At 37.8% G+C, this 27,810-nt stretch overlaps 5 protein-coding genes and 1 long non-coding RNA gene across 12 annotated transcripts; 1 reads left to right on the forward strand and 5 right to left on the reverse strand.

The window, feature by feature from the left end:
• Positions 1-55: 55 nt before the first annotated feature.
• LOC103840826 (putative methyltransferase At1g22800, mitochondrial) lies at positions 56-2,730 on the reverse strand. Its single transcript, XM_009117348.3, has 11 exons — positions 2,198-2,730; positions 1,995-2,078; positions 1,830-1,908; positions 1,598-1,730; positions 1,434-1,503; positions 1,286-1,350; positions 1,119-1,197; positions 895-982; positions 721-785; positions 542-631; positions 56-450 (listed from the first exon to the last, which is right to left on the reverse strand). Exons 1-11 carry the CDS (start codon positions 2,387-2,389, stop codon positions 337-339), a joined length of 1,059 nt encoding a protein of 352 aa, XP_009115596.1. The 5' UTR covers positions 2,390-2,730; the 3' UTR covers positions 56-336.
• A 404-nt stretch (positions 2,731-3,134) lies between these two features.
• On the reverse strand, positions 3,135-4,792 carry LOC103840828. Of its 2 annotated transcripts, none has more exons than XM_009117352.3 (3): positions 4,618-4,792; positions 3,599-4,251; positions 3,135-3,414 (listed from the first exon to the last, which is right to left on the reverse strand). In XM_009117352.3, exons 2-3 carry the CDS (start codon positions 4,108-4,110, stop codon positions 3,345-3,347), a joined length of 582 nt encoding a protein of 193 aa, XP_009115600.2. In that variant the 5' UTR covers positions 4,111-4,251; positions 4,618-4,792; the 3' UTR covers positions 3,135-3,344. The 2 variants fall into 2 exon arrangements, with proteins under 2 accessions (XP_009115600.2, XP_018510326.1); XM_018654810.2 differs by lacking the exon at positions 4,618-4,792 and adding an exon at positions 4,426-4,536.
• Positions 4,793-6,007: 1,215 nt separating this feature from the next.
• LOC103249166 (protein GIGANTEA) lies at positions 6,008-11,571 on the reverse strand. Of its 2 annotated transcripts, XM_009117353.3 has the most exons (14): positions 11,116-11,571; positions 10,661-10,913; positions 10,522-10,593; positions 10,388-10,442; positions 10,147-10,289; positions 9,803-10,065; positions 9,671-9,726; positions 9,359-9,596; positions 9,136-9,286; positions 7,311-9,041; positions 7,158-7,226; positions 6,821-7,039; positions 6,637-6,729; positions 6,008-6,555 (listed from the first exon to the last, which is right to left on the reverse strand). In XM_009117353.3, exons 2-14 carry the CDS (start codon positions 10,751-10,753, stop codon positions 6,223-6,225), a joined length of 3,516 nt encoding a protein of 1,171 aa, XP_009115601.1. In that variant the 5' UTR covers positions 10,754-10,913; positions 11,116-11,571; the 3' UTR covers positions 6,008-6,222. The 2 variants fall into 2 exon arrangements, with proteins under 2 accessions (XP_009115601.1, NP_001288824.1); NM_001301895.1 differs by lacking the exon at positions 11,116-11,571 and having other exon boundaries at positions 6,223-6,555; positions 9,635-9,726; positions 10,661-10,753.
• A 7,675-nt stretch (positions 11,572-19,246) lies between these two features.
• On the forward strand, positions 19,247-19,989 carry LOC117127876. The gene is made up of 2 exons (XR_004450813.1): positions 19,247-19,533; positions 19,719-19,989. It is a non-coding gene; the product is annotated as an uncharacterized LOC117127876 (long non-coding RNA).
• Positions 19,990-20,944: 955 nt separating this feature from the next.
• Positions 20,945-22,953, reverse strand: LOC103840832. 4 transcript variants are annotated; one of them, XM_009117357.3, is made up of 9 exons: positions 22,701-22,953; positions 22,561-22,612; positions 22,421-22,494; positions 22,215-22,316; positions 21,975-22,118; positions 21,805-21,856; positions 21,546-21,619; positions 21,354-21,443; positions 20,945-21,168 (listed from the first exon to the last, which is right to left on the reverse strand). In XM_009117357.3, the coding sequence occupies exons 1-9, from the start codon at positions 22,832-22,834 to the stop codon at positions 21,120-21,122; spliced, it is 771 nt and encodes a 256-aa protein (XP_009115605.1). In that variant the 5' UTR covers positions 22,835-22,953; the 3' UTR covers positions 20,945-21,119. The 4 variants fall into 4 exon arrangements, with proteins under 4 accessions (XP_009115605.1, XP_009115608.1, XP_009115606.1 ...); XM_009117360.3 differs by having other exon boundaries at positions 20,945-21,221; XM_009117358.3 differs by having other exon boundaries at positions 20,945-21,226.
• Positions 22,954-24,061: 1,108 nt separating this feature from the next.
• LOC103840831 (MA3 DOMAIN-CONTAINING TRANSLATION REGULATORY FACTOR 2) lies at positions 24,062-27,463 on the reverse strand. Of its 2 annotated transcripts, XM_018654794.2 has the most exons (5): positions 27,001-27,463; positions 26,473-26,573; positions 26,331-26,403; positions 26,184-26,251; positions 24,062-26,100 (listed from the first exon to the last, which is right to left on the reverse strand). In XM_018654794.2, the coding sequence occupies exons 2-5, from the start codon at positions 26,512-26,514 to the stop codon at positions 24,265-24,267; spliced, it is 2,019 nt and encodes a 672-aa protein (XP_018510310.1). In that variant the 5' UTR covers positions 26,515-26,573; positions 27,001-27,463; the 3' UTR covers positions 24,062-24,264. The 2 variants fall into 2 exon arrangements, with proteins under 2 accessions (XP_018510310.1, XP_009115603.1); XM_009117355.3 differs by having other exon boundaries at positions 26,331-26,573.
• Positions 27,464-27,810: the final 347 nt, after the last annotated feature.

Genomic DNA, 27,810 nt, shown 5'->3' on the forward strand with positions numbered 1-27,810 from the left:
TATGAACGTCCTGTCAGTGTACACTCCCATTCTTTTTTTTTGTTTCACAAGGAAGTTTCATGAGAAGGTTTTTTCAAACATACATTATATCTGCTCAAATACAAGGTTGGATCAGAAATTTTGAGGGCTATAAATACTTTTTACATAATTTAATTAAAAAAAAAATTGGAGAGCAAGACCAATGTTTTATAGAGCGCAATGCTCAAATGCTTTTACTAGAGGACCTCACAGGGGTGCACACAGTAATACCCTAAAGTTCAGTCACTGACTCTCGGAGCCTCTTTTGTAAGGTCTCCGTTTATTGAACGTGAACGTGCCTCTACTTTGATCCATACATCAAGATTGACCACCGAATTGCTTGTGGATATCCGTGAAGGAGACGGTGGCTGAACCTCTCCGCTTGGCCTGAGGGTGAGACGAGTGTTCTTTCCATCCCGTCATGTAAATCACCTACACAGGAATCACCCAACGATATAAACCTTGTGCCCTGCTGGATTAACATGCATTGTTGTTACAGTCTATACTCTGATACATTGCGTACCTGAAACGTAGCAGGTATAGTGCCGTCCTCTGTGGCGAACATGGAGTCATATATGGCTGCCGTGGCAAGAGCAGTTTCACGGTTCAGTATCTGTTAAGAAGAGGGGTTTTGGTTAAGAAAAATATTTATGCACTAGTCAGAACTGAGAAAATTCTCGACAGAAAGATAGAAAACTTTGCCTTGTTTCTCTGGAGAAGAGCATTGGTTTCACCCATTGCACGAAGATGCTCTATAAGATCCAGCGCTGAGTAATAAAGATATCAAAGAAGAAGGAAGGAAAGCTTAGAAGGTGAAGATATATACAAACCAAACCAAACCAATGATGAAGAATAAAAATGGAATAGTTTTTTTACCACTCTTGTATTTAACAACATATTCGTCAACGTCAACGCCAGGGAGACTAAAACCAGCCCTGGTCAAGAGATTCCCTGCGTCCCTAACCTGAAAGCAAAATAGAGAGAGAAGCCATTTTCTTCAGCTCAGTATGATACAAAGTCAACTCTTTCGTTCTGTCATCAACAAATTGCAATCACCGACATATTTATCGTCAAGCTGTAACACACACACACACACACACCTGGGCCAAAGGAGATAGCCGGGGACTAATGCCTCCTTCACGCTCCATGTGAGCCAAAGTGCATGCTATTCTCAGTTCCCTGATTAAAATAAAGATTAATTTTACAAAAAAAAAAAAAAGATAATAACATAGAGGTATTCAATTTTGAGAAGGAAGACAGAACAAACTTTAAAGTTTCTCCACCAAGAATCGCTGCTAAAAATAAGCCATCAGGCTTCAAGGCCAGTTTGCACTGCACAATCCAAAACCAACACATTATCAATCTCCCTCAAGATGACAAACCAATTCACCACATACACAGGCAAAAAGAGCAACCTGTATCATGGAACCTGGAAGATCGTTAGTCCAATGAAGCCCCAAGGAACTTATGATCAAATCAACCGAACTTCAAAAGACAAACATTTTCCAAATATCAGTAGTTGACATAGAACTCTGATGAGTGGCAGCAAAGGTAGGTTATACATTAATGTTGTTGTTACCTCTCTTTGATAGGGAGAAACTCTTCATCACCAACCAAGTAAGATGTCTCAATGGAGTTATCATCTTGAGCATCTCTACATGATTTAATCATGTCATGTGAGGTATCCATCATGATAAGCTTTTCAATCCCGCCTATGCACCCAAATCCAAAAAAAAAAACCATCATAAACATTAAAAAAATGCAGATGGAAATACACAGAAACCAAGAGAGTCAAGAGAGAGATAACTAACCACGACCACGTAGTAGACGCTGAACAGCACCAAGAGATCCTCCCAAACACAACGCAGAGGGAAAAGTCTTCTTACAATCCTTGGAAACAGCAAAAACGCAGAGGATCCAAATCAAGAACAGCAGTCACTTTATGCACACTCTTGTATCAAAGACAAAGAGTGTACCTCTAAGCGGTCAAGAAGATTCTCAGCAACAGCGTCGACAAAGGTGTCGTTTTTATTGCGAGACAGCCACGCCGCTCGGTCACGCTTCAATTCCCATCCCAAAGTCAATCAAACCCAAACACAAAATAAGTCGCAACCAATCCAAAAACAAAAAAAAACAAAAAAAAAACAAAGCTTTGGCTAGTAAAAGTTGAGCACTGCACATGTACGCGCTTGAGATCTCGATCGAAGATCTTGACCCTTGAGCTGTTCTGCTGAGACTCACCGCCACCGCCATAAGCACCTTCTGTAGAGAAGGAACGAGAGGCCGAGAATGCGTGAGATTGCTTCGTAGGTTTTTCGAGTACTCTCTTAAGAATCTCAACTCGTCCGTACACTGAATTGATCCTCCGCATTTCTGTTTCTTAGCCGCACCGGGGAAACGTCGGACAGAGTGCGGTCGGTAGATTGCTTCTGTCTAAGTCCTTTTTTTTTAATTTCGGTCCCTACTATTTATCTATAATTTCATCATTACTCTCTTACTTTACATTTTACACTTATGTTCCCCCTCACACTTGAGTTTAATTAATCCCAGTCAAATAGCTTTTGGTCGTATTATTATGGGCAATTCTCTGGAATAGTTATTATTAAATTTTTGTAATAAAAATAATATTCAAGAAAGAAAATGATCAAAATAGTCTATATTCGTTTTGAAATTTTAATTTTTGTTTTTTGTTTTTTAAAATTTGAAATCCTATCTATAAAACTTCACCACTTAACTCTAGACTCTAAATCTAAATTAGTTAACTCAGGATAAAAATACAATGGACAATTATCTTAAATAGTTATTTTTAAGTTTTTATCACAGAAATAACATTCAAGAGAGAAAATGACCAAAATAACTCATTTTTGTTTTGAAAATTTTAATATTTATTTTTTATTTTTTTTTTAAATTTGAAACCCTATTCCTAAAACCCCACCCCTTTAACTCTAAATCCTAAATCTAAATTAATTAACTATAGAATAAAAATACATTTTTTATCTTTTAATAAAACTTATTTTGATTATTTTTTTCTTACCAAAACTTTATTATCTTCCTAATTGGATGATAGTTTCGTTGGCGTACGTCTTGTGGTTGCGACTCGCTCTCTGCATCTTATAGAGAGGAAAAGAAACTGTGAATAAGTAGTTTGCCAGTCAAAAACATGGGGGGGGGGGGGGGGGGAAATGTACAAAGCCAACAAAACCTTGATGAGACCCTTTGTTTTTTTTTTTTTTGTAATAACAACATATACTAAATACACATTTTTGAAAACTGTGAGAGAGATACACGCAAAGAGTAAAACGAATGATAACCGATGATTTCTTGATCTACATGATTACACATGAGCATGTCCTGTGTTCTCCGGTCTCCCATTCTTCATCTGACAATCCCATCTCACTGCCCACCAAAAAAAATCAAAGTTGATTAAGAAAATAGCTACACTAAATCAAAAGCTCACGATTCACATTAAGGATAATGCTTGCACAAGGAAGGGGAGTGCAAAGATAGCAGAGGATAATAATAAAACCAATGTGATGTTTCAATTGTATTGACATTTAAAGCTCTGCTCAACAAGACATACCTGGGCTCAAATTCTCTAACTTGAGTGAGTTCGCTACCACAAGCATCTGGCCACTGCACTTTCCGCCTTCCCGTATCGTCTCCACCGGCGAGGTCGCTAGCATCGTCGACGCTCAACGTCTCGTGTTCTTTAATATCCTCAAGAGAGCGTGGTGGCCCCGCAACAGAGGGCGGTCTCTTCAAGCTGCTCCTCAACGAGAGTTTGAAAGCCTCTTCTTTGCTGGTGTTATCATCATTATCATCAGCTTTATTTGCGTCGTGGTGGTCTTTGCCATTCTCAGGAACAGCAACAGACTCTGGTGGTGAAGTCGATACAACGGGCTGCTTCAAAGGTTCGACTTTAAGAGGACATGGGGTGGTTGTTGTGGTGGTGTCAAGTCCCGCGGAAGCGCCGCCACAAGAAAAACAAGAAAAGGAAGCGCAACCGCGGGAAACTCGGTTCTTGATGGAATCCAGCTGAAGAAGAGGGTCAACAAGAAGCAGCTGGTAATGATTCAAGGGGACAACTCTCATGGGCCTATCTATATATCGGGAGAGAAGAAGGGTCAATGTCAATCCCTTAGACGCGGAAGCTGAGAAGAAACCACCTCCTTAAACTGCCAGTAACATTCTATTCATCTAGGCCTATTCCATTTGCTGACAATGTCCACCTTCCTGCTCAACCCAAAATTCAGATTCAACAAAAAGTTTCCAAATTTAGGATCCAAAGCTAGTTTAAAGACAACCAAAACTATAGAAGAATTCGAGAGAGTTGCATATAGTGTATATAATGAGAGATTGATCAACTCGGAAGAGATCTAAAACGCCGAGAGAGTGTGGATCCGTAACCTAAGGAGAAGAGTTGAAACATGCATTAGCTCTATACTCAAGACTAATAACATCCTCTCTCTCACAAGCTTCTCGTCTTCCTCGCTCGCTCGCTGCTACTACTTTCTTTTTTTATGCTCAGGAAACAAACAGAAGAAATAATATTTGCTGGAAATGAATCTAATGGGAGTAGTAGATTATCATTCAACTCACCTGTCGGATCAGCTCTGTGTATGACTTCCGTCAGCGCCGGCGGTTGCGATCGCCACTCTTTCTCTCTCTCTCTCTCTCTCTCTCGTTTCTCGCGTGAATCACAAATCGGCGATGAGAGAGAAGAAGAGAGTGATGAAAACTAGGAGGAACTTTTTAATTATATTATTTTAGTGTTTAAAGTACCCCGGTTTCGTTTTTTTTTTCTTGTGTTGGGTATTTCCGGTTCGGTACAATCCCACTGAATTAAACCAAAAATCTGGCTAAGTTCGGTTTTTGGTTAGTTAATAACCGTTTTCGGTTTGCAGTTTATTTTTAAAAAACTTGGATTTTTTTCTGTTAAATTTGGTTAAATTTGGTTAGTTTGGTTATTTTGGTTTGATTACTTTAATTATTTTTAGTTAACTTCTGATAATTTGCTTATATAGAAATACAAAATAACTGAGAACCGGACCAAATCAAACCAAACCGGAAATCAAACTATTTTCGAAAGCTTTTCGAATTAAACCAAACTCAAAACCAAAAATATCGGTTCGGCTCGGCCGTTTGGGTTTAAATCCGCAGGGTTAGTTTAAAGTGTAATGAAAGACGACCATTTACTTAGGGCATACTGGTTCAAACGCAACTGCGGATGTGAGTGGTTGTGGTTTCTAGTGGTTTTAAGAGAATTTACGACTGGTTCTGTGATTAGAAATTGGTGCGTTTGTAGAATACTTATGACTGGTTAACTACCAGATGCAACAAAAGGTTTGTAAACCATTCTCTCAAAAATTATAATATTATAATAAATATAAAAATTATACTTAGAAAATTATAGTTTTGAATTTTTTTTAAAAATATAGAAAATATTTTTATTCTAAAATTTTATAATATTAAAATATAATAGATATATTTTAGTATTTTTATAATTCCAATTTAATTTTTTTTTTGTATTTATATTGTTTTAAAAAAAATTATATCCTCCCACTTTTGAATTTACGAGATTTTGGGCGATTTAAAACGGTTTAGAGAAGTTTGAAGCAGTTTAGAACGGTTTGAATGATTGTTGCAAAACGCCAACAACCGCTACCAATTGCGGATGGTAGCAGGAAAAACCAGTCATAACCTTACTTAACTTGTGTATGATAGGGACTAAGAAGCACTTTTGGTTTCATTTTACCCCTTTCATTCAATAAAATCGTCAGAGGATTGCAAGAGAGAGAACACTCTTCTCCTTAATCCAGCCTCATCGGAGTAGTCGCTAGTAGCTATTCTTGTGTTTTACTGAGTGAACTCAGGTCTTAAAGAGTTGAATAATGCTATACGTGTAGTTACATAATGCAGCCTAGTCAACTTGAATCAAGAAAGAACACAACATACATTGCGGTTAAGATACCTTGTAGTTAAGGAAAAAAACAAAAAAATAGTAAAAGTCGATTGTGCTGCTTCATCATGTTAAAAATGTACAAACGAAGAGAGATTCGAGTTATATAGAGTAGAGAGACCCGAGCGACCGCACCGGTCGGAATATGATTGCGTTAGTCACTCATCATACAATACTAAATACAAAAGTAACCACATCATATTGGTTGGTCTACTTCCAAATCATAAAAAGAGGCGCTGCTCGTGTTATTGGGACGACATTGATATGGTACATCCTAATTCCCGAGCCGCCGTGTCAAGAAACTGTGTCGGCATTGTCGTCGACAGCAAGCTGTGCGCTTCCCAGTTCAAACACTTTTGTATGTCTGCTTTCCAGTCTATTGCCGCCGCGTTGAAGAACCTGTACGACGGGCTGTCCGTTCCGTTCTTCTCGGTTGTTATTGTTGGCGGCGGTTTTGGAGTTGCCTTGGTGGTGGTTATGCCGCTTTGGTTCATGATGTCTCGTAGTACTGATGTGCTCAAGGCACGTACGTGTGCACTTGGGTGTGAGAGGCACCGTATTGTTGCCGGCAGACGACACTAGAAAGAATCAAAAAGTCAGCACCATAGTTTATTTTACTGATCAACACAGCAAACCATAGGTAGAGGCTCATGCTTTACCTTCAATAGATTTGATAAGCCGTCAACTACTGCTAGTCCAGATGGTCCCCAAGCTAACACTGGCTGTATTGCTCTTGCTGTAGCTTCAAGTAGCTGCAAGAAAAGTTTTTTTGGTGTCAAAACGATTTTTCCAGTCTAAGTGGCAGCTAATCTATAAAGGTGTGTATCTGTATAGTATTATTACCTCAAGTTGAGGTAATGTACAAGCTTCTCCATCAACAAGCATTCCATCAGTTGCTCTCAGAAGGAGATCAGATGCACTTGCCAGAATCACCAGTGACTCAGGCCTGTCATGATTCCTCATGAGTTCCACCATCACTTTCACTATCCTTTGGTTTATTTTCCACATTTTCTGACCTTCTTCATCATCTTTGGCTATCCAAGGCTGCAACTCTCTCTCAGCCTGTTTATAAACACAAGACCCACCATTCAACATACTAGAACATAAAAGTACATCCTTCAATACATAATATAACCTTTGGAACAAGCCCATGATAGTATCAGTCAAGAGAAATATAGACCTGAAGAACAACGGCTGCAGCTGCTTTTGCTGGCGTTGCAGATACCACATTGCATAGTGCATCAACTACCTGATACATGAGAAAATATGATGATCAGTGAACCCTTAAGCACTTGGATTCTTGAAGAAGCACCAAAATCATTAAGTAAATTACCTGTCTCCATCCTTGCTGAGCAGAGGTGCTTTCGGCTGTGGGCTGGATCTCAGGAGAAGCGATCAGTTTGTGCCACAACAGCGAAACAACGGAGAAAGAAAGCTCCGGTTTCTCAGCAAGTATCGACCTCAAAAGAACTTGCGTACCACGGTAAAACCCTGCTAGCCTATCAGCCGTGAGGAAATTCGCTAGATCAGAAGCATCCAACAGCAGATCTTTGATGCCCTTATCTGATGACGATCTACTCCCTGAGCCTTCATCTGAATGCCTAGCATACTTATGGTTACCTCCTCTCGGAGCCATTTCATTACGTGACGTGGACGTCACCGCCGCTGTACCAAACCCTGCTGCTGATGATGTGTTGTTCTGTTGTTTCCAGTTAACACAAGCCAGCGAATCCTTCTGGACCGGGGCGTTCTTAAGGTACGCTTCTAAGGGTTCAGCTTTGTCGACGATGGATGCTACAACTTTGCTATGAACATCGATGAGGTTATACAAAGACGACGCTCTCTTATGAATCTCCTTGTCCCATTTGCATCTCATCAAACCAGACAAGGCATGCGTCAAGGCCTTTGAGCGTCTGAACAGTTCGGAGATGTGAGCTGCGACCATGGCCGCAGCAACTATCTCGCTAGAGCTGTAACTCCACGGAGTCCCCACAGAAGATGGCTTCAACGAAAAGAGCGCCTCGAGAATCGCTAAGATGCGGCGTGTGTGCTTGATTGCAGAGTCAATCCCAGCTCCGTACTCGTTAGATGAACCGTTTATCTTCACAGACTTTGTAATGGTTGCAGCCACTGCAGAGTTGGAGAAGTTCCCTCCTCCGGAGATCATAGGATACAGCTGAACCTCACAGGCGAGAGCACAGACAGCAGCGAGAACGTACGAATCAAACGCCGCCACAGGTCCTTGTCCCTTGACGTTCCTACTTTTACGGTTACTAGTTTGATTGTCTTGATTCTCCTCTGCAGTAGCATCTTCTTCGCTTCTCCGTCTCTTGCTCCCACTAGACTGCGCTTCATGGCTAACACACACAGTCAACACAACGAAAAGCAGGCGCGACGCTATCTCCACGCCAGCGCATGATTCCAAGAAGAGAGCATGGACCATAGCACGAAGCTCAGCCATAGCTAGGTTTTTGGTCGCTGATGATCTCGTGGCTAAACTCGCTCTAGCTTTCCTGATAGAAGTCTCTGGCGGGAAAGTCCTGCTGAGGATTGTTTCCACCGTGGCGACGAATATCTTCATCAAGCATGCTTCGGAAGGACTCCCACGTGGAAGATACTCGAGTACTTTGAGGAGTGGGATGTATAGGTTCCATGACAAGATGGGAGGCTGCAGTGGGGTGGCGACAATGATCTCAGGGAGATCAACGGCTGAGGAGTTTAAAGGGATCAATCCATAGGCAGCTTCCCATATAGTGCAGATCCTCCACTCCACTTCAGGTCCGTGAGCACAAAGCATTGAGGCTATTCCTTGTGCAGTGGCTTCAATGGTTGCTTCTGCTGCAGGAACTTCTATCTGCTTTCTGTAATTTGAACCGTAGCCACCAATAGGAGCGTGTTTGATTTCTACTCCCTCAGCTTGGCTTAGCGGAGGAAAAAGCAGTGCCGGCTGCGACAGTATGCGGAAAAGTAAAGCAGCTGCAGCGTCAGCAGCAACGCCTGCCCTCATAGACATGGCGATTCCTATTGCACGCAAGAAGTGCAAATGCATCCAGTTCCTTGGTAGCTACATCAAAGAAAAGAGAGAGTGTGTGATCAGAGCTGATCCTTTTTTAATAACATATCAAAAGCTGATTATTTCGTAGGAGCCAAATGCTTACCCTTACACCAGATGCATAATCTTCAGCAGCTCGGAGAAGCTCCACAAGCTGTACGGCAGCATCAAGTGCATCTGGAGCCCACGACGGTGGTGCTTCCAAGAGTCCAAGAAGAAGTCTCTGAGTAGCACTTGGAGTTGCAATCGCATAATATCTGACAGTAGAACAAGAGAGTGAGAACAACATATGACTCCAGGAAGCACAAGGATGTGTTCAGAAACACTACCTGTGAAACAAACGTGCATAAGGCTCAAGAGCTGGAAGGCCAGCAACTAAATGCTCATCTAAGGATGTCGTTGGGGGAGGAAGCAGAAGTGCAGGGACAGCAACCGCTGTTAACGTAGCAGTCTCATACCGAGCGACTTCATCATCACAAACACTCAGTATGACACCAGCTCCATTAGCAACCGCCCATCTTGGTGTCGAAGGCATATATTGAGGATGTTTACCAGATCCTCGAGTAGCTGCAAAATAAGAAAAAGTGTTATAAGACGTAACTCACAACCCATTGTAGTAGCCAGAGGTGATGGACACTCACCAATGGTAGGTGGCTTGAGCTCTCCAGCAGCATATTTACCCATAACACCACTACACCTGTATATACAAACAAACAATTATTAGAAGTTGAAGCTTAAGCACAGTACAGATCAAAGTAACAGAATCTACTTACCAACGAAAGTAGTCACTTCTAATACCAAGGGGAGCAGCGAGTAGTATATCACTGATCCATGGAGACAAAGGCCTTAGCGGTTTCCTTTCATGCTGTCCTGGTGATACAGCCTTAGCCTCTGAAAGCGTAGGAGACCCACTAGTAGAAGCTTTGCTCTCCGTTTCTCCATTTTGCTGCTCCGTCTTGTAAATGGGACGGTTGTAATGAGTCAAGATGCGTAGGATTTCTCCGCACGCCAAAGCCCATTGCTCTGAATAGTCATTCTGTAGAGGATTGTGAACACACATGTTTGTCAGCATACCAAAAAGAGTTTCCATGAAAGACAGTGTTGAGAAACTATTTACCTCACTATTTGGGGAAACTAAAGAAATGAAAGAGGCGAAGGGATGAGCTTCCTTGCTGTACACTAGAGTGCCATCGATGAGACATGAGATAATCGGAAGGATGACAGCATGACCATGCTCAGGATGATGGAGTACAAACATAGCTGTTGTTTTCATCAACAAGACAGAGAATCAGATATAAACATTCAAAACAAAGAAGCGTGGATCATAAAGTGTTTGATAGAGAAGCTCATACACATACCCAACACATCATCCAAAAGTCGCTTCTCAGTTGAGGGATACTGATTACGGACCAACTGATACATAAATATTTGTACATCAGTATATATATAATCACGACTAATCATAAGGCAACATAAACACACGAACAAGTACCTCAGCAATATCATCAGGGAATTGCTCTGATGTGAACTGACCAAAGTATTCGACATAAGCAACGACTTGATCCTAAGGAGAAAGACAATCAGCAGCGGTTCATGGATGAAACATCTGAAGCTTTATTATGGTTAAGTACCTTATGTTGTTGAGGGTCACGTGGGGGAGACCATAACAAGGAAGAGAACTGAAGACCATCGGTCCACCTCTCAGATGAAGTAGGCGATGTCATCTAGAGAGAATGGTTTACAAACCCTTTTTTCTAACCAATCGAGAATCAATGGGTCGTAACGGTTCTTGATCTACTCTAATACAGTAAATCGAGTTCTTTCTATAAAAAAAAGGGAATATCTCTTATACAAGGGCTGGTTAAAACTGATATAGGCTCCTTCCTGTAGATACAACACAATCAAGAAGAAGAAGAAAAATCTCAATCAGATATAAGAAAAGACAAGATTGTGTTATTTGAAATGGACACAGTGATAAAGAACAGATCTTTGCTGACAGAAAATGCAAGTACAAAGAATTCGTCACAATTTAACTACAAGATCTCATATAATCTGAAGAACCAACCATAGAAAACCAAACACGGACCTGTCAGAAGGAATCTTCCTATGAGATTGCTCTGGTTTGGTTTTCTCTCTCTATTTTGTTTTATTTGAGAGCTAAAAAAAATAGATGAGGGGAAGAATATCAGTGGTGAAAGAGAGAGAAAAGATTTAGGAGGAAAGAAAGAAAGAAATATCAGAGAAGTGATTTTCTGGAGAGGAGGATTATTATTATTATTATTACAGAAAAGAGAGAGAGGAGAAGACGAGAGATTGTGTCTTTGTGGAAATGGAAGAGGAAGAGGAAGAGAGAAAGAGATTTTGGAGGCTTTCTCCACTCGGTTTAAGATTTCCCCGAACCTGACGTGGCGTACCGATACTTCTTCTGCCTTTGCCACCACGACCCCTTTCTTTATGCTCTCTCATTTTTTAGATCTCACCCTTCCCTCCTCCATGTCCCCATGGCCATCATCAAACATTACTATTCCCCTCTCACATACATTACATTGCATCATCCCCTTTGTTTTTTTTTTAATTTTTTACCTTTGTTTTTTTTCTTATTCTAAGTAAATTAACTAATTTAATTTTATATTCCAAATAGATTTTTGACTGTTAAAATATTACAAATTCAGTTAATTTCAACTAATTTTGTATTTAACTTTTAGTTATAATATATACTATAAATTCTGATTTTACTTTTGTTTTACTTCAAAATTTGGTATATTCTAAATTAAAAAAGAAATGTTTCTTTTACTTTGGACAAAAGAAAAGTTTCTGAAAACAAAAAAATACAAGTAAAATTGTGTATAGATAATAAACAAGCTTATTTTTGTTTACTTTATTTTTTTTAAACTCTAGTTCATGGTATGGTGAGTTCGGTTAAATAAACTCTTCCCCATTAATTACATTATTTAAAGGTGGTCATGATTGTATTATTTCCTCCTTTTTATTAGTTTAACTATAAGCTCTGTCATGTGATTAGTTAATTGCTTTTCTTACAAAGCTAAGTGACATGTGTCCCTAGATATTTTCAGAGGAGCTATATTCAGATGCTACGCAGTGTTACGTACACCTTCGAAATTTCCGCCGTTGATTTCAGTGGTGAGTGAGTCCCACACAAATTCCTCGGCAAAGTTTTCGGGCAGCTTGACCTGAAGAGATTCGAGCCGTCTGATGGTGTGTATTGATTAACGGGGCAGCTTTTCGTGGAGACAGCCCGTTGAGAAAATATCTCAAGACTACACATAAGGCCCACACTCTTTTTAGATATTTATCTTCTTCTTCCCACTTGTCCACTCTACCACATAAACAAGTTGAAATATAACAAAACGATGTGTACCAATGAGAGAGGCGCAAGAGATATATGGACGTTGATCTTCCTCCTAACGACGACGTGGCGCAACAGGATGCCAGCAATATATTGTAGTGATCTACCATACGATTCGTGGGTGTGGGGTCCACACTCTGGTGGATGGCTGGCAGGTTGGTGTCTGAACATGGAACATAACTGTGGGCTTTTCATGGTCATGCTCTTCTATATGTATGCGATGGGCTCTAAACCATACGTGGAGACTTGTAACTGGGCTGAAAATATTTGCCATTTTAATAAGAAAATAGTTTTTTTTTAATTATTAAGCGCTGTAACTACTTTTAAAGTTAATATAACATTTTAAAATTTGAAAAAATAAATATAATACTTAATTATATTGAATATTAGAAATAAAAATAAATAATTTAAATTTTCTTATACCTCAAATTTGTGAATGGCTGATATTGATGATTTGCTATAGACTCTTTGAACATTATGTGTAGTTACTTATTTTTTTGATAATTAATAGTTCGATGGTTGATGTAAATGAACCCCGTAAGCATTAACGCATAAAATAAACAAACGAACATCACATCATTTGCTCTTCCCAATAATTTATGGAACCTATCATTGTTTCAACATATGAAGCACATATATGTTCTAATGATGTGATATCAGAAGGGATGCTAGATGTATCGATCTAACCTCTAAGATAACACCACACCCATGTTCTAAATGACATTGACTATTTCTCTCTGTTCTTGCATGTTTATATATTTTCGAGTATTTTACAGTATAGGGCAGTTTCTAAGATTTTATTACATCCAAAGACAGATTCAGCTACTAGGGTAGTTTATTATGGTTGTTTACTTTAGTGCCCTTAACTAAGACCAAACAAAGTTACTTTTCTAATTAGTGGGACCTATCATCTTCTCTTTCCTGAATTTCTTCTCCATTGATCTCGTTTTTTCTTTCTTTTATAACAGAAAATTGATTTAGAAAAAACTCATTGTATCTCAGCCTCTCCAAAACATAAATCTCAGATCTTTTATTTTTTTCTCATCGGTTTTCTTCTTTCAATCAACCTGTATATCATATATCACGCAGTTCCGCTAGAATTCATGTCAAATAGTTAGATTTTTAAAACTCATTACCATTCCTAAGATGAATCACGTGTCCAGACGTCGGAATTAACTATCCATAGATTTGGATATGGGGAATTTAGTTATGGGAAATTAAAACTTGTTTTTTCTGGGTTTTGGGTCCTAATCAGTTAAACTGTAAAATATTTATAAGTTCTAGAGTTAAAACACACAAAATATAATGAAGATTGCATGATAAAAATCAATGGCGGCTCTGAGATATATTTGCAGGAAACTCAAGAAGCCCTAACAAGAAGATGAAGTTATTACGAAATTACCACTCATTAAAAAAATTAAGTAAAACTTAGATGATGAAAACGTTAATAGAAACAGAGTCTAAGAATAAAAACAAGCGCCTTACCATCTCGCTTACTTGTACACTCTCGCATAAATAATTTATTAAATGTACACATTCAGCTAATTGCCGGAAAACTTAATTGTATTAAAGAACTTAATTGTACACATTCGCAAAAACATTATAGTACATATATATGAACAAAAGAACTCAGATTTACAACTCAATAACCCCTTATAATAAATCCTAAGCACTTAAACCTAAAACAAATTATTAACCTTAAAACATGACCACATATATGTAGAATTAGTGTACATGTAAATATCATAACTGTGGACAACATATGAATTTAATGTGCATGTGTACAACCTAAATTCGTGGACACCGACACAAAATGATTACACAATTTCTATGTTTCCATTTTTATAAAATCTACATGTACACGTGCATACACATCTACATGTATACATTTCTAAAATTATTCTTATAAGAAAGAGAAGTAAATTTAGATGAAGAAGAAGATGAAACATAAATTCACAATATTAAGTTCATAAGGAGCTACATGCACACATGCATATGTGTTATGGTTTTGATTATGGTGTTTTAACCTCTTTCAGAAGTTGTCTTTTGAGTAAACATCGTCGGAGATAAGACAAGGTTTGGATTTTTCGGTCTCTTCTACTAAAACATGATGAGAGCATGATTTGGATAACTCACAACCAGCATCAGTACTAACTGTGATACTCTCTATCACTTTCTATCGATTTGGTAACTCAGTCTCTTACCGGATTTAGGTGTACACATGATCTTTCGTACACATGGATATTGAAAATTCAGCGTACATGTGGCCATACATAAACAATAGAAAAATCCCGACAATACGTACATAAATTTTATTCTATCCACATATACAATAATGCACATGTTCATCAATTAATTTGTACAATAATATATGGACACCAGACAGTATTTTAGATTTATTTGCAAGGATTCAAATGCACACCTGATAAATGTTTTAGGCACATTTGCAAATTACAATATTTATACGGTAAAAAATTGTAACTTTAAAAGCTATTTGATGTGTACACTATACTATGTACACAAATATTTTTCATCCATGCGTACAATAGTTCGCATGTACACTTATTGATTTGTACAATAATACATGAACACCAGATCATTTTTGTACACAAATTGCAAGTTTCGTTATTTGTATGGTCAATATGATACAAAAAATGAGTCAATATGACCTACTCAACTTATGTAAATATGTTGTTCATTGGTAACTCATAATTTTAGTAGGTTTTAACATTTGCATTTACCTCATGTAAATAATTTTAGTATGTATTTAGAGGTATTTGGTGCATATATTTGTTTATTTTTGTTTATTTGCATTTGACAAGGTCTAAAGTTCACATTTGAAAGTTTTGGGCTAATTAAACATGACTTATATGCAAATCTAGATGTTTTGAGACAACAATGGAAACATTTAAAATTACAAGGACCAAAACTGAAAATTAAAGAAACTTCTTCTCAAAGCTCAACAATGGCGATCAACATCTCGGTGCAACAGCGGCTTCGCTTGATAGTCCGCCGGAGGTCATGGAGAGAGGCTAAGATCACGGCAAAGATGTAGCATAGGGTATGACGTTGAAGCTCCCACCGGACTTGAAACACCACAAAAGATAAGTCTCGTGGAAAAGAAAGGAGACTGTGGCGGTGGAGCTTTTGTGACCGTGATTTGCAGTGTATAATAACATTAGCTTGATATATATCAAAAGATAGATTGAATAATGAAGATACTAATTATAAACATATTTTATTAAAAGAATGTTCTGAAAAAACAACAATCATTTTACAAAAAAATGAAGAACTAAAGAAAAAGAAACGAAGAAGAAGATATATGGGGTCCACTTTCTTTTGTTTGCTAGGAAGAACGGTGACTAAATTCTATAGAAATCATATGTTAAGTAAATGGAACCCACTTTCTTTTGTTTACAAATTTATTTAGTTAGTTTATGAATAGAAAATAAGCTTGGTTAGAAAAAACTACCGTAGTAGCACAAACTACCTTATAGTGTAATATTAAACTTGAAACTGCCTCTCAGTGTAATACTTTCTATATTTTCTAGCAGTTGACTTATAACGACTCAGAAAGCAGTTGTATGATTGTTGTAATAACCAAACTTGTACACAAATAAATATTCATTATTATTGATTATCAGACTGTGTTTCTTGTGAAGGTCATTGCAATCTTTTTAAGAGTGGCAACAAAAGCTTTATTCATTGAACTTGGCTTCAATTTGTGTTTAATATTTACCTTTGTGAAAAATAAATTGTTAATCTAAAGAGTATTCAGGTCTAATAAAGCTAGCGTGTCTACTTTTTGTTATTATATCATGTTTAAAACCATATTCTATTAAAAGTGATACTATGGTGGAGAAAACTTTTTACGAAACTTCAAAAAAGCTTTTTGAAAAGTCGTAAGCTCTCAGACGGTAGACATTTCTTTAGATTTAATTTAAGTTATAGTCCAATGAATCGATTCTATTGTGGTTTACTGAGCCAGATATTCATTACACCTTACATTGTCAACAGTCTTTTTTATTCGTCTTCAAGTGTTACTCTATTATTATGTTACATACTTTTTTCATCGGAGAACCGTGACAGTAATCAATATAATATAAGAGAATCGAAATTTTTTCCAACCGATGTAGATTTCAAAACGCAACGTTAATAAAACTAAACTCAAACTTGATTCGCTCATTAGGTTATACTTTGATCTTTTATGATATATATCTAAATGTAGAATTCACCAATACTGATTAGATTTTTTTTCAAACACCACCATTACTTATGATATTACCTTGTTTTAGTGTCATTATGTCATAATTTAGATGTGGTGTTTACATAAATAGTTACCAGAGTCCAAACATTATAAATAGTCTTTCTTACAGCAAATTGAATATGGGTGATGGGAGTTACAAGCACAGTCTATTTACCACCAGAACTAACTCGTTCTAGTGTTTCTTTGCATATTAGGACTTAAACACCAAATAAATGAAAAGATCTAAATTCGATTAAAATTTTGCAAACACACGAAAATAAATTCATTCACTACGTTGATATAATGAACTTGAGTTTCAAAGAAAGAACCAAAGTGGGTGGAACAATCTAGAAACCGAAAGAAATGAGTTTTGAGTAAAAATATGTAAAAAAGGCGAGTGAAGTCAACAAATGATGAGGCAAAGGTCGGCTAGTGAAGCTCCAATGAGAAGGGGCAGCCACATTTTGGCCGGTGACACGTATCAAACCCACTCACCATCTCTTCTTTGTTCAATCATTTTATAAGTATAGTCAATTTGAAAAATAGAGCACTGATGTTGACTTTTAATAATATACTACTTCACATGAACAGAGATTGTTTATTCACTAATTGCATGTACCATCTCATAATTTAATAAAAACAAAAATCTGACAAGAAGTCTCAGCAAAACTAATCTATATATATAAAAAAATGTTCGCTTCACTCCTGTGCATCCACGTCACTAAGTCAATTCTTCTTAGTATGACACGTGTTCAACTCTGGTTATTTCATCTTTTTAATTTGTTTTTTTTTGGGCTTCATGAGTGGGCTTCCGTTTTTATTAAATGAGTTATTGAAAATTATTTTCTGAGCCACCATCCAACCTTTTCTCCAACCAAAAAAACTGAGACAAATCACATCTGTAATCCAAGCATTTTTTTAATCCAAACAAACTTTTTTCCGTCAAAAACTCCTAAAGATTACATCTAAGCCTGCGAATTAGGTAAATCTGGAAAAAATCGATTAAGTTAAACTGTTTTCTGTTTTTTTTTCAGACTGAAAAATATCTATATAATTGAACCAAACAGATAAAATACTGTCACTTTATGTTGATGAACTGTAAATCAAATCCTAATTTATCAAGTAAAACAGAAAAGAAGAAAGTGAACGACGAAGCATAATTAGATGAAAAGGGAGATTAGGTGGTGAAGAAGAAGATGGGGTCAGGTGGTAAAGAAGAAGGTGAGGTGGTTAAACGAAGAAGATGGATGAGATGAAAAGGGAGATTAGGTGATGAAGAAGATACGGTGAGGAGGTGAAGACGAAGGTGAGGTGATGAAAAAAGAATACGGGTCGGATGAGATAGTGAAAGAAATAAGAAAATTAGGTTTAGTCGGCTGAGAGAAAAACAATAAAAGAACTTTTTTTTTCTTTTTTAGTTCAGTTAACCTTTCGTTTAATTTTGATGTACCCAATCAAGTTAAAGTCCACTAATAACCCAATAACTAAAGTTCATTAATACAAAATATGGATAATAGACAAAACAAACTCAATCATGCATTCACATATCAATTTAACTGGAAAAAAAATCTTACTAAACGCCTAAAAACATGACCATCAATTTAAAAATAATACATAAGTGACATTATTCTCAAATCAGAACCCTAGAATACATCATAATTTATTTATCATTTATATTTCTGATACTATTTATGTGATATAATATGAATTTTTGTAGTGTATCATACATATTTCACGCAAATGAAAACTTAAAACACTAACTATAAAATCATACAAAAATAATAAAATGATCACAAGTAAAGTATATCCCGCCCGTAGGGCGGGCCGACCCTAGTATTATATGCAAACATGTGTTTTCCGAATAAACTAAAATGAATTAGATTCTTGCTCTCGTTCGGAGAATATTCGATCAACATAAACCATTATAATCAACGTCATATCAAACCATTTTTTTATGAAATGAAAATGGTATAATCATTCAGTTTTGCTCATTAATTTCCGATTCTAAAACCATAAATGTTTTAAAAGACGTTTGTGTGTATATAACTGAAACCAAGCATGTTGACTGCAGAACCACAAATTTCAAGTAGGACACATTCGAATCAATTCATTTACAGAAAACACCCACGTTTGGATTCGCACCATCATGTCACTAAACAGTAACCATATATGATTGAGTGGCTTCCTATTGCTGACAATCACTACCAAATGATAAACAATTAAATTTCATGTAGCGTTAAAGACTCTAAATAAAATGGACCAACCACATTAAGTTAAAAGTTTCAAAATCATAAATTAAGTTAAAAAAAATTAATAAAAATACTAAAAGAAATACTCTAAAGTTGAACTAAAAAAATAGAGGTGTGGAGATTTTCAGTTGGTGGTAGAGAAACCGAGATCATAATGATCAGGTGCATCAACAAATAGCCTTAGAACATCTAAAGCCTCAAAAAAACTCTAGACTTGAGTGCGTCTTCTGACTCCATCAGGTGCAAGATATCGGCTTGATTCATCTCCAACAGCTAGCATTCCTGTGAGTTTAGCCACGTGAAGTGATTCATGCTTTTCCACAAGTGGGTAAAGTCTCTCTCCAAGCATCTGTCTCCAACCAAATCAGTATAAAGATAAATGAGCATGCCTACCTTTATCAACTCTCTTTATTTAAACGTCTTCTTTAAAAGATATTTAAAGTTAGAGATATGCTTAGAAATATACATTAAATGTAAAAGCAAACACAGAAAAAAAGAGAGAGAGAGGGGCAAACCCGTGTGCGATCAGCTAAGATTAGCGGAAGCTAAGAGAGAAGTAAGCTAAGAGAATGGAAGTAAGGAATCTTTCTCGTGATGTTTGAAGAAGCATCAATTGGCAAATGCATGACTGGAGGAGGCAAGGTTCCTTGCGAAACACTCAAATCCATTCCGTTCCTCCCGTACCCGGACCATTAATCATATATCTCCTTCCAGGGCTCAAATTACAGTGCATATGCTGCCAACATCAATCCAATCCTTTTCATGATTATCTAAAAAATATAAACCAAACTCTGTTAGTTTAACTTGTTGTTGTTGATGTGTACCAGGCATTGGTTCACCTGGTGGGTGATGAAGCCTCGTCAGTGGTGATGACATTGACCCTGGTGCTCTAATCTGTGAAAACAACGCCTGAAACACACAAAACAGCTTTAACAAACCCTTTGTTTCTTAAATATGTAACTGAAGAGAGCTTAATAAGAACCCTATACGTGTGTGCTTGACTATCTTCTTTGCGCTGCGCAAAAGCTATGTAAGTGGTTTCTTTCCTATCATCTTTCCATATCATTTCACTCAGCTGCATTGTTATAAATATTAGTTAGAAGGATAAAAATCTTTAACAATACACGGCTCTCGAAGCTTCTTCAGGATTGTAATAAGCAACAAAACCAAACTCTATGCTGATTCCTTGTATATTAACCATAACCTATACGTATGATTATGGTTGAAGACAAACGTAACATCAACAACAAGACATATATGTATGCATGGACTTTTAGTTATTACCTTGGGAGAGGTTACATTTCCAAACTCAGAGAACATCTCCTTGAGTTTCTCATCATCAACGCAATATATCATCAAGACTCTTCAAGTACAGATTCGCTCCTTGAAATTTCTCAAACCGGTTTACCCTCTCGTGCTCAAACTTCCTTCTCAGCTCTTGCTCTCTCTCTCTCTCAGACTTCTTCTGTTCCCTCCCAAGGGCGGAGCTAGAAATTACTTTTATCCGGGGCAAAACTATTAAGCACTACTAAACATCTTTATAAAATTGAATATTTAGCATTCATAAAAGTCTTGACAAATTTACATTAGCTTAAAAAGTTTATGGTGGGCAAGTGCCCAACCCAAACTCTATGTACTACACATCATCTCCTAACCTAACCCATTCATCTTATTTATGTCAATGGCTATGATTGACAGGAAATTTTTTAAAAAGTTATAGAAACATTTGAGCAGAACTGAATAATTACAAGTCGCTTTTATCTTCACGGTTCAAATCCCATTGATTCAGTTAGTTTAATTCATGTAGTATCGAGTAATATCACCAAATTATTCAAGCATGAATGTGTTTATTCCTCATTGTCAGCTTAAATTATGCTTTGTCATTTTAATTTTTCATTGCCCGAGAAATAGATGACCAACTCTTTGCTTTGAACAAAACTATAAGGCTTGTCTGAACTTTGAAGCCCAAAATGATCCGTAGCAAAGAAGCTCACTCCATGTCAGGTCTATGACCCAAAAAGTTTCTAATGACATCGATCAATTTGCATCATCATGCCCAAACGACAACTTTTTTATTAAGTTATATCTGTCACATAAAAAGGAAACAATATACAGAAGAATCATTCACGTATTTTGGGGAATGCATGCATAATAGAAACAAGTATTGTGTGGGTGGATAAAGAAATGTTTTTTTTTTTAATGTGGTAAAAGAATGGAATCAGGAAGCTTCACATACGCAGAACCGCAGAATGAGTGCGCTCATACATATCTCCAGCCCTGCCATGACCCATGAGAGAGAGAGTTTTCACTAACTTAGCCCTTATTTTGTTCTTTGCTTCCTCCAACACAACAAATGTAACAAGAATTATAAGCCGTATGTTGATGAGCTACTTTTGAGTATATCTATATATATTAATCAATCTTCTTAGATTACATTGGATCTGTTTTGGTTGGGAGCTTACCGATTGGTGTTTTTCACAAGAACGAGGTAAAGCGGGTCAAGAGGAGAGAGACGGAATAGCTGCACCACAATGACAACGCTCGTGCCAAAGCTGAGATTGAGAAAGAGTAAACACATGAATGAAAAAACTATCCTTAATAGGTGATGATGAATGGATCTTCAAGGGCGTTAAAAATTTTAAGATATATTGTACCTGCCAAGAGATAGTAATAAAGCAACCCAGAGGATTCCAATGATCCAGCTAGATTCTTTATATACAACCCAGACCTGAAATATTAAAAAGAGTAAATATAAATTACTCAAGTACGTAGGTAAGAGCAAAAAGTATAGTTTGTTAATGACCATCCAAAGCACAACTCCAGTGTGTTCAAGACGGCCTCATAAAGTTTTGTAGTAGCAAACCAAAAGCCAAAAGGAAACAAGAGAGATGCTTTAAGTTATTTGGGACTTACTGATAAAACCGCAACATTAATGTAGAAGCTAACCAGCAAAACCACCATCCACCTAGCGAATAAATAAGCAAAGTTGAATCACAGAACAGAATCAGATGGTTCAAAACACAAAGCAACGAACAAAAGAATTAACAGAAAGAAAATAATTTAAAAAAAGAAAGAAAACTGACGGGTAAAGAAGCTCCATGCGGAAAGGAGAACCATCAGTCAAGCAAGTGTAAACCAAAGCTCCGAGCATCACACAGCCCAAGGCACCAAACACAAATCTTGCAGTAACAACAAGGGATTTCTTGTCTCTGAGACCCACTCCATCCCTAACAAGAACATAAGGTTACACTAATATGAAGCTCTGAATTCACAAGACAAGAGAGAAACAAAGTATTAAATGAAATAGGGAAACACAAACGTACTTGAAGGAATCACGGAGTAACAAGAAGTACATAGGATCTTCAGAAGCCTCTTGAGGTGTCAGCTTGAGAAGTTGCATAAACAGATACACACACGTCGTCAGGCTGCCAAATCATATTCCAAATCGTTACACACAACAAAAGAAAAAAAATTGTTTCCATGATTATTATGTCCATCCCCCATGAACCTAATTGATAGACTAATGTACCTTCCAAATACGACGAGCAGAATGGCCCAGAGTATAGAACCAAACCATGTTGTCTCCTTGTACACAATCCATACCTTAAACAGATGCCAAAACATCAATCAAACCGTTCAATAAAGATTCTAAAAATCAACATAACGTACCGCAATAGGAACGATATTTATGTAGAAATCCACAATCGTCGTAGCGAACCATCTGAAGAGACACCAACCAACCAACAAACATGAGAGAGAGAGAGTAAATATAAATACATGTGAAAATGAAGAGAGGATATAGTTAGTACGGGGTGAAGACATCACGACGGTCGGGTTCGGGAAGGCCATCGGTGATGATGGTGTAGATAAGAGTCGCGAGCATGACGCAGAACATCACCGGTAAAAACACTTTCAGTCCCGTCACTAAACCATTCGTCGCCATTCTTTTTTGTTTGTTAAACCACAACGAGACGATACGATAAATTGCAGAGATGGACGACGATGATGATTATCGAGAGAGATTTCAACTGAATAGGAATTCCAAACGAGCGAAATAAGTGGGAAATGAAGCGCCACGTCCTTCACTGATCCTCTCCGGTTTCTGATTATTCACACTCGACCGGATTCGGTTTATTTCGGTTTAACCTGACCCGCAAGTTAGCTTTCACAGTTATATAGTTTTGCCTACTATTTTGTGATGTACAAGGAGAGTCAAGAGGCGACTGGTTTTCCCGGTACCACCCGCAAACGCAGCTTTTGCGGTTGGTAGCGGTTGTCGGCGGTTTACAACAATCACTCGAATCGCTCTAAACCGCTTCAAACTGCTCCGAATCTCATAAATTCAAAAGCTGGCTCCAGCTAGCGTTTGCGGTTGCGGGCGGTTGCAGGAGGGTAAAATGTTTTTCTTTTTTTAAAACAATATATATACAAAAGTAAAAATATTTAATAAAAAATTTAAAATTGAAATTATGAAAATATTAAAATATATCTATTATATTTTAATTAATATTATAAAATTTTATAATAAAAAATTTCAATAAATTTTCAAAAATTAAAATTATAACTTTCTAAATACAAATTTTATATTTATTATAATTTTATAATTTTTGATATTTTTATAATTATATTAAATGTAAATATTGTTAATTTATTATTTGACTGTTACCGCATTTGGTAGTTAACCAGTCATAAGTTACCCGTAAACGTACCAATTTTTAACCGCAGTACCAATCGTACAAATCTCTTAAAACCGCTAGAAACCGCAACCGTCCGCATCCACAAACTCCCGCAACCGCAACCGCTGCGTTTGAACCAGGCCCAGTCATCCACATTGTTAACGCCTATGTCTCTAAATATAGTATGTTTCCCTTTTCAGCACACACCATTCTCTCTCTAGCTTTCTTCTCTAACAAACAAGTCCGTCACATTACAAGAATCCAAAATACACAATTGTAGATGAAAGCTATAAGCAAAAGAAGCTGTCGAGAGAGAGTCGTCAAACCACATTAGGTGGTGATTAACATAAACAAGCACACAACCCTCTCTTGCCCATGTTTTGATTTTTTTCTCTAAAATGATTCTTCTGTGGAGTATTTAAGTTTGTTTCAGAATCCAGATTGTGTATGGTAAAAAAAACAAACTAATATGATGATGATGATACACAACACAGTAACAAAAAAAAAACACAGGTCAACTTTAAAGTTAAAAGAGGAACAAAATAAGTAAATAAGTTATAACAAAACGTCACTAAGATGAGAAGCTTTCTGTAAGATCATCATCATCAAAGTACCAAAACTTTTAGTAGTATATATGTTTATAAATAAAACAAAACAAAAAGGTAACTTTAACCAACGTCTCTCTAGTCAAGAGGCTTCATGTTGCTGCAGACGAAGACGAGCCCTCCTCCTCAAAAGCAAACGATTCATCCAAGAACCCTTCAACCTTGGCTCTCACCACGCAACTTTTAAACTTCTCCACAGCATCAGGGACATCCAAACACAGATCCTCAACCGACTCGCCCACTCTCTTAAACCCTTTTGTCATCTGATAAATCGTCACCAGCCCCGACTCAAAACACACTTTCAGCAGCTTCCACACCCTCTCCTTCTTCTCCTGCTCCTCTATGATCCTCACCACCGACTTCTTCACAACCTCGTGGTGGAAAAACGGCATCCCAAGCTCCTTCACGCACCTGCAAGCCTCCCCCAGGTCTCCACCAGATACGTACTCTTCAAGAAGCACCTGAATCTTCTCCTTCACTTCGCTCGCAGTGCACCCTGGAGAGTTTGTTTCAACCCCTCCTCCTCCCCAGCAACGTAAGATCCTTTCACCGGACAAACGTGCTTTCAGCAACGTCTTTGCCGTCTGAATCACTTTCTCCCCCACGCTTGACCCTGGCTGGCTCAACAGCTCGTCCAAGTCTCGTGGAGCTAACACCTCGTCAACCACAGCTCTGGCCAAGAACATGGCGAGGTCTTCAACGACCACCGGGTTGTCTAGAGCAGTGTCGTCTGCAGACTCAATCAGCATGGAGAATGCTTTTCTGACGTCTTTGGCAGGGAAGTCAAGAGACGAGAGAAGAACACAAGCCATCTCTTTCTCTCTCTTCTTTCTATCCATCGCTAGAGTTATCAGATACTTTACAAAGATCGCACGCAGCTGACTCGAACACGCACCCAGCTCGGTTTCAAGACAATGCACAACCTCTAAAGCGTCACCCGACAGGAAATACTCTCGGACAATCGACTTAACCTTGTCTTTAAACACATTAGCCTTGGAATTTTCAAGTAGCTTCTCACCTGAATCAGTAGAAAGCGTTTTCAGAGAAGAAGCACACAACCATCCTTCAGAAGCAGCCTTTGAGATAAAACACTGCAACACACTACGCGCCTCAGGTATGTCAAGAGACAAATCTTCAATCAAGTCTATGATTCTGCTAAACCCTTTAGTCACCTGAGTGGAGTTTATCAAACCAACCTCAGTCGCTTCTTTCAGCAACTCTAACAGCTTCTCTTGCGCCTTGCGCCTCTCCATGGCCATGATCAGCGCTCTTTTAACAATCTCGTGATGGAAGAAAGGGACTTTCAACCCTTTGATGCATCTAAAAGCTTCCTTCTTGTCTCCGCTCATCACATACTCTTTCAACAGCTCGTTGATCCTCCCTTTAACATCCTCAGCCGTCCAGTTATCAGCCCCTCCCCATCTCTTCTCAACGACTTCCGCGTGGAGGGGAGCCGCTAGATAGCTCTTCTCAGCCTTTCTCAAAACCTCCACACCTTTGGAGTCGTCAGGGAGCAAGTTCATCTGCTTCTTGAGAAACGCAGGAGGGAGGATGTCGTCAACGATGGCACGAGCCACAAAGACAGCAAGAACATCGACAGCGTCCGGTATGTCTACTGATAGATCGTCTGCAGAGGTCACCAGCTTGTTGAAGCCTCTGTAAACCTCTGGAGGGTCGATGACATCGGCGTAGAGGGTGGACAAGAGAAACGCAGCCATTTCTTTCTCCTTGTCGTGCCTGTCCATGGCCATGGAGACTAGCTTCTTGACGAAGTAGTAACGGTACTCGGCCATTCCAAGCTCTTTGAGCTCGTTAGCAACTGATACAACATCGTTGGTGCTGAAGTATTCCTCTACGATGATCGTGGCTTTTTTCTTGTACTCGCATAAATCTGCATCGAAGCTTGTTGGATCTGAATGTCCATTGCCCTGTGGTTCCACCAAAAGTTACACTTTCATAATCATTTTTTTGTTTTGTTCTAATGTGCAATAAGATTTTATAACGAGAGTACCTCGATGGTGTCATAGTTTGGGTCTGTAAAGTCAACATCTACAACATCCAGAGACTCTCCCCAAGTTTCTACATAGTGAGGAAGTTTTTAAAACCATCTCAGAGGTAACATTAGTAGATCAATATTCAGACAAAGGCTATATAGTACCTTTTGAGGGGAGGCCGTCATTAGGAGATAGAGAATGTCTATGACTCTTTAAAAGTTCCTCCGCCATGTTGACCTGAGGCAATGGCGAAGAAGAAGATATGTTCAATTGAGAAATGGAGAGAGGATCCGGTTTAGACTCTACAAGTTCTTGATGCTGCTGCTGCTGCTGGTTGTTGGACTCCATTGAATCCCTCCAATTCCTCAACTTTGGATTGTGTAAAGATTAGTTTTGCATTCTCCTGACTAACATAAGAAAGAGTCATATCAGTACCAAACAACACATAACTAAAGCCTAAAACTTTTGTTGCTATATGGCAAAAGATAAGCATACACACTCTTGGGCTTGCTTAGATTGAATCTGTTCAAGAAATAAATTCTACAATATATATATATATATATCAAACAATCAAACACCTCTGATGATTAATTAATCTATGTCAACTAATCAAAACCAACGTATATGTAATAAGAAAAAAAAAGGCATAGATCTGCAAATAGACAGACACCGATGATGGATTTAAGTCAAACGTCGTTCATCGATCTATGAGTATAAAGAGATGACCATTCGATACATTCCAATCGCATTAAGCGAACACAAACTAAAAACATAAATCGGAATTGAATTGAATCAAATAAGAAAAAGCAGAGAGGTAGAGATTGGTAAGCGTACTCGAGAACAAACGGTGGAAGACTTGGAGGGGGGTGACACAGAACGCCGGCGATCAAGCAGGCGTCTCTGTCTTCTTTTATTTTATTTTTATGATTCTCCTTCCTTCGGTTGTGCCTTTTATGTATGTAACTGAAATCTTTTTTTATTTTATTTTACTTTTTTGGGATTTTTATTTACCTTTTTTTCCCCATGGAATCAGCCTTCCTTAAGTAACAGAAAGTCCCCTTTGGTTTTGCCTTTTGTCCGTAATTTGCTTCTGCTTTGACCCACTATGGTCTCGACATTTGTTACCCCAACCACGTCCCCTTCGAGTCCTTCACGCTCCTTCACTCTCTTTTTAATTTTAATATTCTTTTTCTTTTATGTATTTTAGTTTAACCTAAAATATTGTGACGAATTCTTAGATATCATGACGCATTTTAATCGGTTATAAATTTTTTTTCATAATATTTCATATTCCGATGCATGTCATAAATGAGAAGATCCCTTGATTGAAATTTATGTAGACGTGACTGGTATAATATTTTGATGGGAGTAAACTTTTTTTCTTCTCTATAGTTGGATTAGGTAATGTTGATTAATTTCTTGAAAACATTATTTAAGAATATTGATGCTTATCCTCGGAATATTCCCTAAGACTTGCCGAGGGTTGATTCTGTAAAATCCCAATGTAGTAAGGAGAAGGTTCAAGATGGCTAAGGAAAACGGGTAAATCAAAGCTTCTGATTGTTCCAGCGGGTATGCGGTTACGAGTGCTGTCTATTACAGAACCAGATGAAGAGAACATATTATCCTTATGAAGTTATGATG

This window comes from Brassica rapa, chromosome A09 (assembly GCF_000309985.2).
Source record: "Brassica rapa cultivar Chiifu-401-42 chromosome A09, CAAS_Brap_v3.01, whole genome shotgun sequence".
NCBI lineage: Eukaryota > Viridiplantae > Streptophyta > Magnoliopsida > Brassicales > Brassicaceae > Brassica > Brassica rapa.

Coding starts and splice junctions, on each gene's coding strand:
- LOC103840826 (XM_009117348.3), bottom strand. CDS start 2,389: ATGCGGAGGATCAATTCAGTGTACGGACGAGTTGAGATTCTTAAGAGA. Junction 1,351..1,433: donor TTCCAGGTTCCATGATACAG/GTTGCTCTTTTT, acceptor TGGATTGTGCAG/TGCAAACTGGCCTTGAAGCC. Junction 451..541: donor CTATACCTGCTACGTTTCAG/GTACGCAATGTA, acceptor ATTCCTGTGTAG/GTGATTTACATGACGGGATG.
- LOC103840828 (XM_009117352.3), bottom strand. CDS start 4,110: ATGAGAGTTGTCCCCTTGAATCATTACCAGCTGCTTCTTGTTGACCCT. Junction 3,415..3,598: donor GTTAGAGAATTTGAGCCCAG/GTATGTCTTGTT, acceptor TTTGGTGGGCAG/TGAGATGGGATTGTCAGATG.
- LOC103249166 (NM_001301895.1), bottom strand. CDS start 10,753: ATGACATCGCCTACTTCATCTGAGAGGTGGACCGATGGTCTTCAGTTC. Junction 10,443..10,521: donor TCCCTGATGATATTGCTGAG/GTACTTGTTCGT, acceptor TTTATGTATCAG/TTGGTCCGTAATCAGTATCC. Junction 7,227..7,310: donor CTCAGCAAGGATGGAGACAG/GTAATTTACTTA, acceptor CTCATGTATCAG/GTAGTTGATGCACTATGCAA.
- LOC103840832 (XM_009117357.3), bottom strand. CDS start 22,834: ATGGCGACGAATGGTTTAGTGACGGGACTGAAAGTGTTTTTACCGGTG. Junction 22,613..22,700: donor CGTCGTGATGTCTTCACCCC/GTACTAACTATA, acceptor GTGTCTCTTCAG/ATGGTTCGCTACGACGATTG. Junction 22,119..22,214: donor TTACTCCGTGATTCCTTCAA/GTACGTTTGTGT, acceptor TGTTCTTGTTAG/GGATGGAGTGGGTCTCAGAG.
- LOC103840831 (XM_009117355.3), bottom strand. CDS start 26,514: ATGGAGTCCAACAACCAGCAGCAGCAGCAGCATCAAGAACTTGTAGAG. Junction 26,252..26,330: donor TGACGGCCTCCCCTCAAAAG/GTACTATATAGC, acceptor CTCACTATGTAG/AAACTTGGGGAGAGTCTCTG. Junction 26,101..26,183: donor CAAACTATGACACCATCGAG/GTACTCTCGTTA, acceptor GTGGAACCACAG/GGCAATGGACATTCAGATCC.